Raw genomic sequence first — 12943 nt, 5'->3', positions numbered from 1 at the left:
GAAATAATTTCATTAGCCATCTGCCTGAGGTCAACTGAAATTGATCTCAAATGCCCGTTAAGTGATCAAGATACTGCTGGTATCCTCCTTTGCCCTTTACAGAGCATAACATAGCTTTTATGGGAAGATACATCACACAAGCATTATCTGGATCCACCGAGGCTTACAGGCAACTTCTATTATCAGGTAGCATTTGTTGCAAAGCATTCACAGCCATAAATGTATTTATTACAAAGAAAAACATCTGTAGGTCAAGAAACAAATGTTAATCCTCATTTCTGAAACGGGTCAGTCATAGCACGTGGTCAGTGTACCCAGAAATTTTAGCTTCCCAGCATTTTGGTTAACTACTTTCCTCACTAACCTATAGCTACCTTCGGAGAAAGAATAAATTATTACTACACTTTATGTAGAAAGACTTTTGCTTAAGAAAAAAAAAAAAGAAAAGTACTGCAGAGTCCCCAAAGTATTTACCTACCTTATTTTTCCAGCTCGTTGGCAAAATGTACACTTAAGCTCCCATGTCTCTGAATCCCATATTGTGACTATTTCCTCAAAACTAACTGCAAGTAAAGAGCCATCTTCAGAAAAACAACAGTTAGTTGCTTGGTATTTGTGGTAGCTACCAACAAAGTCACAGGTCCAGCCAACAGCTTTTTCTGTGAAAATGTAAACAATAAAGTTCAGAAATGGTATAAATACTAGATAACAGTACAGGTATGTTATAAGCAATAAGGATTATGAAACAAAACAAAAACCCACAAAAATCTGCTTCCTCAAATATCTTTAAATTAGTAAGATCTGCCAGGAAGCAAAATTTTCGGAGTTGAATTTTATGCCGTTTCTGGAGACCTTGACCTCCCTCTAGTGGAATAGCAGAAGGATCAGTGGCAAAAGCCCTTTTACCAAGCCCTCACAAACTGGCATAATTAGCACAGGTGTGCCAATGAAAGTATAAATTTTGGGGGGAAAAGGCATGCAAAAATCTAAACTCTTAAATCTATTAAAATGAGACAATATCCTATAGAATTAAACAATGCAGAAAATGTCCTTCCAGAAAAGATTAGAGGAGATAAACATATCAATTCTTAAAACTGTATACATTTAGACGTACTATACATAACTTACTGTATATATCAGAATCATCTGTTAATATCCACACTTTGAAGTGACCGTCTTTACTAGCTGTAACCAAGGTGGGGTTTTCAGATTTTTCTGCATTACAGAAACAGAGAGCTGTGATGTGGTCTTCATGTGGCATGCTAACCTTTGTGTTAAGAATAAACCTAGTAGGAAGGAAAACACAAATTTATTCTTCCATCAGGATAGTATATCATATAAGATTTACTACTATCACCTGGAATGACATGTGACTGAGTGCTCTATCTACACTGGTCACAGAACACAGAGTTCTTGGGACTTACACTACCTCTCTAAGCTCATTTCCGGCTTAAGAAGGCACTGCCAGGAATGAGAGATGATCTATGCTAGCACTGTGTTTCTAAAGGGCACTGGGGCAGAAAAAACACACTTTGGAGTCAGAGGGATCTGGTTCAAATCCCTGCTCCACCACTTACAGGAGGGTGACCTTGGAAAATTATCTTATCTCTTCGGGCCTGTTTCCTCACCTGTAAAATGTTAGATAACAGTGCTCACCTTACAGTGTTCTTGTGAAAATTAATAAGACAATGAGTACAAAAGCACTAGGCCTAGTTTTTGGCACATAGCAAGGACTTGATAAATGGTTATTACAGTCATGGTACAAGAATCTAGTGGGTCACCTTTAATCAAAACACAGATAACAGTTCTGCCTACCACTCCTGCTTTTCTAAAGAAATGTTACTGGAAGAGCAAGGGAATCAGGACATTTGGATTCTGACCCTGGATTTGTCTGGAACTCAGTATTATGTCCTTAAGGGCATCACTCTTCCATGTAAGATGACAGAATGACTGGGAGGACACCAATGCTTTTTCAGAGCAGAAAGCTTGAGGGATTTACTAGAAGAGTAACACTTCTCTATTTCTCTAAATCTGAGACTTATTAAACATCCTAAAAACCGACACTGGAACCATAAAATAGAAAGTCAAATACATCATTCTAAAATTAAGAACAATTATATAGATAGTATTACCCTTGTGTTTTCTTATTATATGCCCACAGTTTCATTTGCAATTCAAGCTCAGTTTCCTTTTCTTGCCATTGTTCCACCGTTGCAAGCCAGTGGCCTTGGCAGCCAAATGCAGCCTTTGTCAGCTCAATTTGGATCAGATTGGTATCATTGATATATTCTTGCTGTACAATATCTAACTAGTGGTTAAAAAAACAAAGACAAAATGCTTGTTAATGTAAATACATAAATATTAAAACATTCAAGGAATAATAACCACACCCAAGATAATTTCTAGAATCTGTACTTTCAGATAAAGGAAAAAATGGTTAGTTATGACATTAAAATTGCATTAAAAAAGGGAGCATATTATATAGTATCATTCAGTGATGAGTATTTTTCAATGACCCTGAATATTAGCAATGACTATTACCCATTTATATATGAAGTATAATAAAATAGAAACTTTTGCTTATAGTAGTAGTGCTTTATTTGTTTCTAAGAACAAAGAGCTTTATGTAAAATATCAAGGCTAGATTCCAGATTACTAAAACGAGTGGGCAGAAATAAAACCTATAATTTTTAACAAGTGAAAAAGATAAGCAGTGTTCTAAGTAGGCCAGCATTTTATTTATGGTTGTTTCTCTTATTTCCTCAACTATTTACTAAACATGCATTAAGTGCCATTATTTCTTGGCACTGTACTAGATGGGAGCATGTAAAAGACCAAAAAGAAAAGCTTCCTGCTTTAAGGGATTTTAAAATGACAGAGGGAAAGAGATAAAGTGTCATAGATGCTATGACAGAAATCTGTAAGGGTGCTACGTGACAGAAAGGGAGAAGTGGGAATTCTGTATTTATCAGGATTATAAGAAGTGTTCCTCTTTAATCTACACTGAAAATTCTATTTTCGTTCTGTGATAATGACACTTTTTCACCACAAAGCACAGAGATTTGTCATTAACCCACACATTCCCATCTCCTTATCTTTGTGACTCAAAGGCCCAGGTGTATGTGACAACTAATAGTGCAGTCTGAAGCAAAACAGAAATACAGCGTAAGTCCAAGAGCGAGCAGGAGACAAGAGCTTATGTGCAGACTTAATCTGCAACTCTGGCCTCATTAGAACTATGCTCTAAATAACAGAACTAAGTAACCACAGACAGTAATGACGATGTTCAAATAATCACACGCAAAAGATCTTATTTTAGAAGCTACCAAGTAAGTTATTTGGCCCCAGTGGTGCTATAAAAAACTTTTATTAGTTTCAAGACTAATTAATTGATCAAAACCTTACATTGTATAACTGCTTATCACTCTGGAGAGAATAAAACTGCAGGTGGCCAGGTTTTCCATTCAAAACCAAGGCTCTAGTTCTTGGATCAATCATCAAACCGGTAAAGATATTCCTGTCTGCAAAAGAAGTGACAAACAATAGCTGAAATAAAAGAAGGATTCACTCTTAAAACGTACAAGATTCTAAATCCACGGGTTCTGCAATACCTTTCACTAGGCCTTGAATTACTGCCGAAGCCTCAAGGTTTCGGTGAATGACTACTATCTCTGTGGGTAAAAAATAAATATGTGAGCATAAACATGTCAGAACCTTAAGATGAAAAAGTCACTTGAATTTACATCATGCTAAAATATACTGTAATAAAAAAACCACTCAGTAAGCTCAATTAACTTGAGTGTTCCTGAAAAATCAGGAATGTATTTTTCGATTTACTAGGTGTGGTGGTCATGGTCGCGGGGGGGGACATTTCTGATGGGGTCTTTAAAACCTTTATCATTTGTGCCTCTGAATATATTTTAGTGTTAATTCAGGAACTACATAAAAAGGGAGCCCTGGTAGTGCAGTGGTTAAGAGCTCAGGCTGCTAACCAAAAGGTCAGCAGTTTGAATCCACCAGCCACTCCTTGGAAACCCTATGGGGCAGCAGTTCTACTCTGTCCTATAGGGTTGCTGAGTCAGAATCAACATGATGGCAATGGGTTTGGTTTGTAAGGGCACAAGCGAAGAGCTTCACAGGAACACAAAATTGGTTCCATTTCTGTCAGAAACCAAAGACCCCGAACTGAGAGATGAGATAACATTCTTTGACAATACTTTGAAAATGTCATTATATTTATGAAAGCACAAATGTCCACTTTCCCAGGCCATCCCAGATTAAGATTTTAAAAATATAAGTGACGTAACAATAACTAAATGTACTTAGCCCCACATTTGCATAAAAACAATCCTGAAAATGTTGGGTTCTGGTAGCATTTGGGGATAGAAAAGGGTAGAGAAGAAAGAAGAAAGGGAAGAAAAAAGATGCTCATTAAATCTATGCCACTCTTAATTGTTTTAGGTCTTTTCATTTTCCATTCCCTACAGATGCTAACTAATGGCATTATACTTACAATACATCCTCATGATAAAAAAAGTGTAGACTTACTATTATCAGAGTGAGAGGTACAGAACAAATCCCCTGCAGGTGAGACTGAGATATGCTCAATAGTTGCTCCCAAACGGGGAAGAAACTCTTTATTCTTTTCTGTTGCATTGCGCCACTCTACCAGTACAGATTCACGACCGCCGCTCAGCAGACTGGTGCCTTCTCATCCATCAATATGAGTTAAAAAGGACCGTGTTGTGGGGAAAAAAATATAATTAACTTTTATTTTTCCTACCATGTTACAGAAACAAAGTATTTTGAAAAGCACACAAATAACTGTCTTCAGGTCTTTTAATGTATTCTCAAGAGAAATAATGCAAGTGGGCTAAATATTAAAAAAAAAAAAAAAGACTGCCATGCTGGGGCAGAAAATAAACAAAACCCCACTTTATGCTGCTTCTGAGACAGCTTAAATATAAGTACACAGAAAGGGTTAAAGGGAAAGCATAGAAAGAGCTACCGTCAACATCAGAGAAAGGATGGTGTGGCAAAAGAGCAAACAGACTTTAAGGCAAGAACATTACTTGTGATAAAAGAAACTTTCATAATAATATGATAACAGGCAATCCACCAGAAAGAAACAAAATCTTTACACTTACATGTATCAAATTACTTAAACTTAAGATACATAAAACAAATATGGACAGAACTAAAGGGAGAAATAGAAAAATTTATAATCATAGTGGGAAATTTTAACATAACTTTCCAAGCAACAGTTAGAACAAGATTAAAAGACTGATAAAGATCTAGAAGATCTAGCTTTACATATAGACACTGAACCCAAAACAAGACAATACATTCTTATCATGTGCGTATGGAAATTTACCAATACTGACTATACGCAGGCTACTGAAAGCAAGTCTCAAAAAACTCCAAAGAACTCAGATTATACTATGTTCTCCAACCACAGCAGAACTAAGCTAGAGATCAATAACAAAAAGATAATAAGGAAAGCTCCAAATGTTTGGGACTCACGTGACATACTTCTTAACATCCTGAGCCAAAATAGGAAATTACAATGGAATCACAGAATATTTTGAATTAAAACACACTAAAAAACACATGTCAAAATTCACGGGAGGTAGTTAAAGCTTTGTTTGGAGGAAATATGAAGGTTTAAAAGCAAAACAGAAAAGTACAAAGGCTGAAAATCAATGACATAAGTAACCCTTTTAAGTTAGAATAAAAAGAAATTAAATCCAGAAAAGTAAAGGAAAGAATTAAGGGTGAAATAAATAAAATAGAAAATAAAAGACCATTAGCCAACAAAGCCAAAAACATGGCTCTTTGAAAACTCTAATAAAAAATTCCTGGCTGTCTGGCCAAGCTCAAGAAAAGAGAGGAAAAAAAAATAATCAATATCAGGATTAAAAAAAACACTACTCTGTCCTATAAGGTTGCTATGAGTCGGAATTGACTCGACGGCACTGAGTTTTGGTTTCTGGGTTATCATAAATCCTACAGATGATATAACACAGAAAAACAGCAACTAATAAACATAGAAGGAACTACAGAAACAGAAAATAATTGTTTTGCAACAAAGATGTAATTCATTCAGATAAGAATCAACAATGGGGCAAAGATTGTTAGATACCAGGATATTAAGATAATCTCAAAGTACCACTCTACAGATTACTAAAAAAAAAAAATCTAGTTAGTTGTTTTTAGGTGCCGTTGAGTTGGCTCCGACCTATGGTGACACTATGTACAACAGTACGTAACACTGCCTGGTCCTGAACCATCCTCCCAATCGTTGCTATGCTTGAGCCCACTGTTGCAGTGTCAAACCTTCTTGTTGAGGGTTTTCTTCTTTTCGCTGGCCCTCTACTTTTCCAAGCACGATGTTCTTCTCCAGGGACTGACTCCTTCTGATAACATGTCCAAGGTATGTGAGACATAGTTTCACCATCCTTGCTTCTAAGGAGCATTCTGGTTTTACTTCTCCAAAGACAGATTTGTTCGTTCTTTCAGCAGGCCATGGTTTATTCAATATTCTTTGCCAACATCACAATTCAAAGGCATCAATTCTTCTCTGGTCTTCCTTATTCATCGTCCAGTTTTCCCATGCATTAGGCAATTGAAAACACCGCGGCTTGGGTCAGCTGCACCTTAGTCTTCAAGGTGACATCTTTGCTTTTTAACACTTTAAAGATGTCTTTTGCAGCGAATTTGCCCAACGCAACGGACCTTTTGATTTCTTGACTGTTGCTTCCACGGGTGTTGATTGTGGATCCAAGTAAAATGAAATCCTTGACAACTTCAATCTTTTCCCCATTTATCATGATGTTGCTTATTGGTCCAGTTGTGAGGATTTTTGTTTTCTTTATGTTGAGATGTAATCCAAACTGAAGGCTGTGGCCTTTAATCTTCATCAGTAAGTGCTTCAAGTCCTCTTCACTTTCAGCAATAAAAAGTTGTGTCATCTGCATATTGCACATTGTTAATGAGTCTTCCTCCAATACTGAGGCCCCATTCTTCTTCATATAGTCCAGCTTCTTGGATTTTTGCTCAGCATACAGACTGAACAGATATGGTGACAGGATACAACCCTGATACACACTTCTCCTGACTTTAAACCACATAGTATCCCCTTGTTCTGTCTGAACAACTGCCTCTTGATCTATGTACAGATTCCTCATGAGCACAACTAAGTATTGTGGAATTTCCATTCTTCGCGATGTTATCCATAATTTGTTATGATCCACAGATTTGAATGCCTTTGCATGACTAAAACACTGGTAAACATCCTTCTGGTATTCTCTGCTCTCAGCCAGGATCCATCTGACATCAGCAACAATACTCCTGGTTCCACGTCCTCTTCTGAATCCAGCTTGAATTTCTGGCAGTTCCCTGTCGATATACTACTGCAGCTGCTTTTGAATGATCTTCAGCAAAATTTTACTTACATATGATATAAACGATACTGTTGGATAATTTCCACATTTGGCTGGATCACCTTTCTTGGAAACGGGCATAAATATGGGTCTCTTCCAGTCAGCTGGCCAGGTACCTGTCTTCCAAATTTCTTGGCATAGACAAGTGAGCACATCCAGCGCTGCATCCTTTTGTAGAAACATCTCAATTGGTTTTCTGTCAATTGCTGGAGCCTTGTCTGTCACCAACACCTTCAATGCAGCCTGGACCTCTTCCTTCAGTCTCATCGGTTCCTGACCATATGCTATCTCCTGAAATGGCTGAATGTCGATCAACTGTTTTTGGTATAGTGACTCTGTGTATTCCTTCCACCTTCTTTTAATGCTTCCTCCGTAGTTTAGTACTTTCCCCATACAATCCTTCAATATTGCAACTCGAGGTTTGAATTTTTCCTTCAGTTCAGTTTGAGAAATGTCGAGCATTTTCTTCCCTTTTGGTTTTCTACCTCCAGGTCTTTGCATACGTCATTATGATACTTTACTTTGTCTTCCTGTGATGCCCTTTGAAATCTTCTATTCAGCTCTTTTACTTCATCATTTCTTCCTTTGGCTTTAGCTACTCGATGTTCAAGGGCAAGTTTCAGAGTCTCTTCTGAAATCCATTTTCATCTTTTCTTTCTTTCCTGTCTTTTTAATGGCCTCTTGCTTTCTTCATATATGATGTCCTTGGTGTCATTCCACAACTTGTCTGGTCTTTGGGATCATTAGTATTCAAAGTGTTGTATGTATTCTTGAGATGGTTTCTAAATTCAGATGAGATATGCTCAAGATCACTTTGGCTCTCATGGACATGGTCTCATTTTTTTCAGTTTCACTTGAACCTACACATGAACAACTGACGGTCTGTTCCACAGTCGGCCCCTGGCCATGTTCTGACTAACGATGTTGAGCTTTTCCATTGTCTCTTTCCACAGACGTAGTCAATTTGATTCCTGTGTATTCTACCTGGCAAGGTCCATATGTGCAATTGCCATTTATGTTGGTGAAAAAAGGTATTTGCAATGAAGTCATAGCCTTACAAAATTCAATCCTGTGGTCTCCAGCATCATTTCTATCACTTCCTAAGGCCATTTTTTTTTTCACTACCAATTCTTCTTCTTTGTCTCTGGCTTTCCCATTCAGACCACCAGTAATTATCAATGCATCCTGATTGCATGTTTGATCAATTTTAGACTGCAGAAATTTGTAAAAATCTTTAATTTCTTCATCTTTGGCCTTAGTGTTTGGTGCATAAATTTGAATAACAGTGTTATTAACTGGTCTTCCTTATAGGCATACAGATATTAGCCTATCACTGACAGCACTGTATTTCAGGATAGATCTTGAAATTTTTTTTTGATAATGAATTCAACACCATTCCTCTTCAAGCTGCCATTTCTGGCACAGTAGACCATATGACTGTCAGATTCAAAATGGCCAATACCAGCCCATTTTGGCTCACTAATGCCTAGGACATACATCTTTATGCATTCCATTTCATTTTTGACAATTTCTAATTTTCCTAGATTCATACTTCATACAGTCCACATTCTGTTTATTAATGGATGTTTGCAGCTATTTCTTCTCATTTTGAGTTGTGCCATATCAGCAAATGAAGGTCCTGAAAACTTCACTCCATCCATGTCATTAAGGTCGGTTCTACTTTGAGGAGGCAGCTCTTCCCCAGTTGAATTCGGAGTGGTTTCCAACATGACAGGTCCATCTTCTGGCACTATATCAACGTTCCTCTGCTATTCATGAAGGTTTTCATCGGCTAATTCTTTTCAGAAGTAGGCCACCGGGCCCTTCTTCCTAGTCTTAGTCTGGAAGCTCAGCTGAAACCTGTCCGCCGTGGGTGACCCTGATGGTATTTGAATACCGGTGACATAGCTTTCAACATCATAGCAATACGCAAGCCCCCACAGTATGACAAACTGACAGATCCATGGGGGCAGATTAAGGTAATAAAATTACCATGAGGTGATCAAACTTCACATCACAACGATGGGACATACTGATACAATTTGTTCCATCCTGGATGCATGGAGAAAGTCACATCATCATCTACCCATGTAATATTCCACCCAAGAGGTGCAATATCAAGACATCTACAACTAACTCTCCAATAGTTTGGCCAAAGGAGAGAAGGGGGAATGGGAAGAAAGAGAAGAAAGAGAGCAAGTGGGCGAGCGAGCAAGAGAACTAAACCATGTGAACTTACATGACGGATGCATCGAAGTGGTATTTTTTTTTGTTACCAGGTAGAGTGTAGAATTGGTTTGTATCTTCCTTAAATGTTTGGAACAATGTTATCAGTGAAGCCTATAAGCCTAGAGGATGTTTATTTGTTTTGTGGAAAAATTTTAAATAAACGATTCAAGTTTTTTTTTTTAAAAGATGTGCATTTATTAACATTCTCTATTTCTTTTTGGATCTGTTTTGGTAGGTCATGATTTTTCAGAAATTTGTCCACTTCATATAAATTACTGACATGAAGTTGTTCATATCATTTTTTCCCCAATAAAAGCCTTTATTTTGAAGATGTCTAAACATGCAAGAACAGTATAATTTAAAAAAAGACACATATTTCTTATCTCTTTTTCTCTGCTGTGGTTCCTGTTCCTGCTGTGTAGATAAATGACCAATTTGGCGTCTACTGTGACTACAACTTTCTCTGATTTGTTGCCCTTATCCATCTTGTCTACCTCCTTTCACAGTAGTTAGCAGTCACAGCTTTCTGCAGTGGCCTTACCTTTTAGCACTGGGACATTCAGGATTGGGGATTAAGGACAGAAGCAATGACCAAGGCTAGGAGAGAATGAAGACATTGCCTGGAACACACGTGTGTACACATACATACCTCACACACACTCCTTTTTATTTTTTGAGGGCAGAGAAGATCTAGGAGTAGTCAACGCATTTTTTCAGTAGAGCTAATTCTCTTCATTCCGTTTCTATTTTTAATTCCCATAGGTTACAATTATACTTCTGTCATACTACTTCTTAAGTGTGTTAGCTTGGGTCCCACCCTCATACACTAGTCACTGCTCCCCAAACCCAAAGTACATGTAGGCTAAAGATGCCTCCTATTTCCCGGGGCTCTAGTAAGTTAAACCCACAGAACACTGTACAGATTCAGAACACATGGTGGCATCTAAGACTTGTCTTGACAGACTCTGGGAAGACCTGAAGAAAGAAAAATCTCTTTTTTTCCTGCCTTCTCACTTAGACTAAGCACACTATCTTCTCCAGTATCTAGCTTCCTATTTTTAGGAGCAGCCACAATATACTGACATAATTTTAATCACATGGGAACGATGTTGCTGAAAGAGGAACGGGTAACCAAAGACAAACTGTACTTCTTCATATTTTTGGTCAAGACCACTCTGTTTTCAAAGATGTATTTTTACTCATTACAGCCAGCTTAAACTGAACAAAGGTCTGAATTAATTTAAAGTAGTCAACGTTGGATGAGGCACTCTAATAGTCAAGGACATGAGCTCTGGAATCAGACCTAGGTTCAAATCCCACTTACTAGCCATGTGGTCTTTGGCAAGTTAATCTCCAACTCCAAAGCTCACCTCTTTCTGTAAAATGAGAATGATTCCTCTTTCATAGGGTCAAGAATTAAATGAGATACTGGACAGAAAGCCTTAGCATAGTCTTTTGTACCTGATAAACTGCAGCTACAGTTATTAACAAGTACTTACCTATGGAGACAAATATTAAAAAAGTAACAATTAGATTACGTCCTTTATGTTAAAAGGACTTTACCACAGGTGTACACTTTGAAACTTGAGCACTTTGAAACCTAAAGTATATAGTATTGTGCACAGCAAAGCCCAAAACACAGGGGTGGTGTGTGTTTACAATTCACTTGGCCCATTCAATTCTAAATCTTTGAAACTGCAAACACAATGAATGAAAATGATTCACATACTTCCCATCTGCACTTACCTGTTACTGAAAAGGCCAAATCCATGACCATATCATGATGCCAATGTAAACATGTGTATGTGTATTTCTTATCATCATCAAAATTTCTCCTAGTGGACAAAAACAAAACCTTTAATTAGTCCAAAGGCATAAGTTGAAAATAATGGTGTGCCAAATACCATAATGAACCATAATATTTAGTTTACTGGTTTTAATGTGCAAATTGTACATTTTCTATTTCTAACCCAGGTCAACACTACAAATAAACCATCTGTGGTATACTACTAGCCAGGTATTCACTATAGTCACACTTTCCTTTTTAGCAAAGGCTGAAAGTCTTCTTCATTAGAATGATTATGGGCAACGTGGAATTTTTCACTTGCAATGTGTTATGGATTGAAATGTGTCCCCCAAAAATGTGTGTTGGAAATCCTAACCTCTACAACTATGGTTATAGTCCCATTTGGGAATGGGTTATCTCTATTAATGAGGCAGTGTGTCTCGAGTCATTCTCTTTTGAGATACAAAAAAGGTTTAACAAGAAAGCAGAGATGGGGGAAGAGAGACGCCAAGTCACATGAAGATCACCCAGGAGCAGAACCTGAAGAGATAAGGACTTTCCTGCAGAGCCGAAAGAGACAGAAAGCCTTTCCCTAGAGCCCACACCCTGAACTCAGACTTCTAGCCTCCTAAACTGGAGAAAATAAATTTGTTTATTAAAGCCATCCACTTGAAGTACTTTTGTTATAGCAGCACTAGATAACTAAACCAAAAACCTGCTGCCATCGAGTTGACTGCGTCTCATAGCAACACCACAGGACAGAGTAGAACTGCCCCCATAGAGTTTCTAAGGAGCGCCTGGTGGATTCGAACTGCCGATCTTTTGGTTAGCAGCCGTAGCACTTAACCACTACGCCAACAGTTAGTTATCTGTTGTTGTTCTAGATAACTAAGATGCCCTATAAACCCAAAGTCAGAAATTCTAAAATAGTAACTACATGAAATGAAAAACACAGTAATAAAAGAAAGGGTGCCAGCAACAGAAGCCTAATTTCCATTTCTAACAGTGGCTTTTCAGTACTTTCTTCTTTACTGGATCCAGAGATAGCCTTGTTCTGCAGGACTAATATAAAATAGCACATAAGTGATCACCAGTCTTCATGAATTAACCGACCAAAGACGAATTTTGCCATCCTTGTGGCCGGATGCTATGCAATCTTCTTTTGGGTGGCATGCAACACATGTAAAATTGTTCTTAGCATGTTTCTTATTTCTTGATGATGATAAAGTAAACCTAAGAGGAAAAAAAACATTCCCTTTATTATTAAAGTCTCTTGTAAGCGGTGATGTAGTTAAGTAAAAGGAAGTTCTCATCCTTATTAATCAAATTAGAGAACTCTCAGAATTCAGTCAATAGAAATGTTAAGACTTTTTAAAAAAAGAAAATTCTGATTAAGAATCAAGCATTTTATTCTGTAAACATGTATAAATATACAAATACAAACGTCACATGACTAACATTCTACAGTAACTGGCCTAAGGAGGCC

At 37.5% G+C, this 12943-nt stretch overlaps 2 protein-coding genes across 2 annotated transcripts in view; one reads left to right on the top strand and one right to left on the bottom strand.

The window, feature by feature from the left end:
* The window catches only part of LOC126077915 (translation initiation factor IF-2-like), a 420687-nt gene that overhangs the window by 309138 nt on the left and 98606 nt on the right, over positions 1–12943 (top strand). The window lies entirely within an intron of this gene.
* WDR75 (WD repeat domain 75) overlaps positions 1–12943 on the bottom strand; it is a 35971-nt gene that overhangs the window by 7570 nt on the left and 15458 nt on the right. The window contains exons 7-14 of the mRNA XM_049887659.1: positions 12571–12690; positions 11418–11506; positions 4549–4707; positions 3612–3671; positions 3406–3521; positions 2133–2308; positions 1129–1286; positions 479–659 (exon numbers count right to left, since the gene is read on the bottom strand). Coding sequence (XP_049743616.1) covers positions 479–659; positions 1129–1286; positions 2133–2308; positions 3406–3521; positions 3612–3671; positions 4549–4707; positions 11418–11506; positions 12571–12690 — 1059 coding nt within the window. The remainder of the gene's footprint in view (positions 1–478; positions 660–1128; positions 1287–2132; positions 2309–3405; positions 3522–3611; positions 3672–4548; positions 4708–11417; positions 11507–12570; positions 12691–12943) is intronic.

The sequence above is a fragment of the Elephas maximus genome, chromosome 6 (genome assembly GCF_024166365.1).
Source record: "Elephas maximus indicus isolate mEleMax1 chromosome 6, mEleMax1 primary haplotype, whole genome shotgun sequence".
NCBI lineage: Eukaryota > Metazoa > Chordata > Mammalia > Proboscidea > Elephantidae > Elephas > Elephas maximus.
The sequence above is the reverse complement of the archived record's forward strand: the minus strand, read 5'-3'. Positions and strand labels throughout refer to the sequence as shown.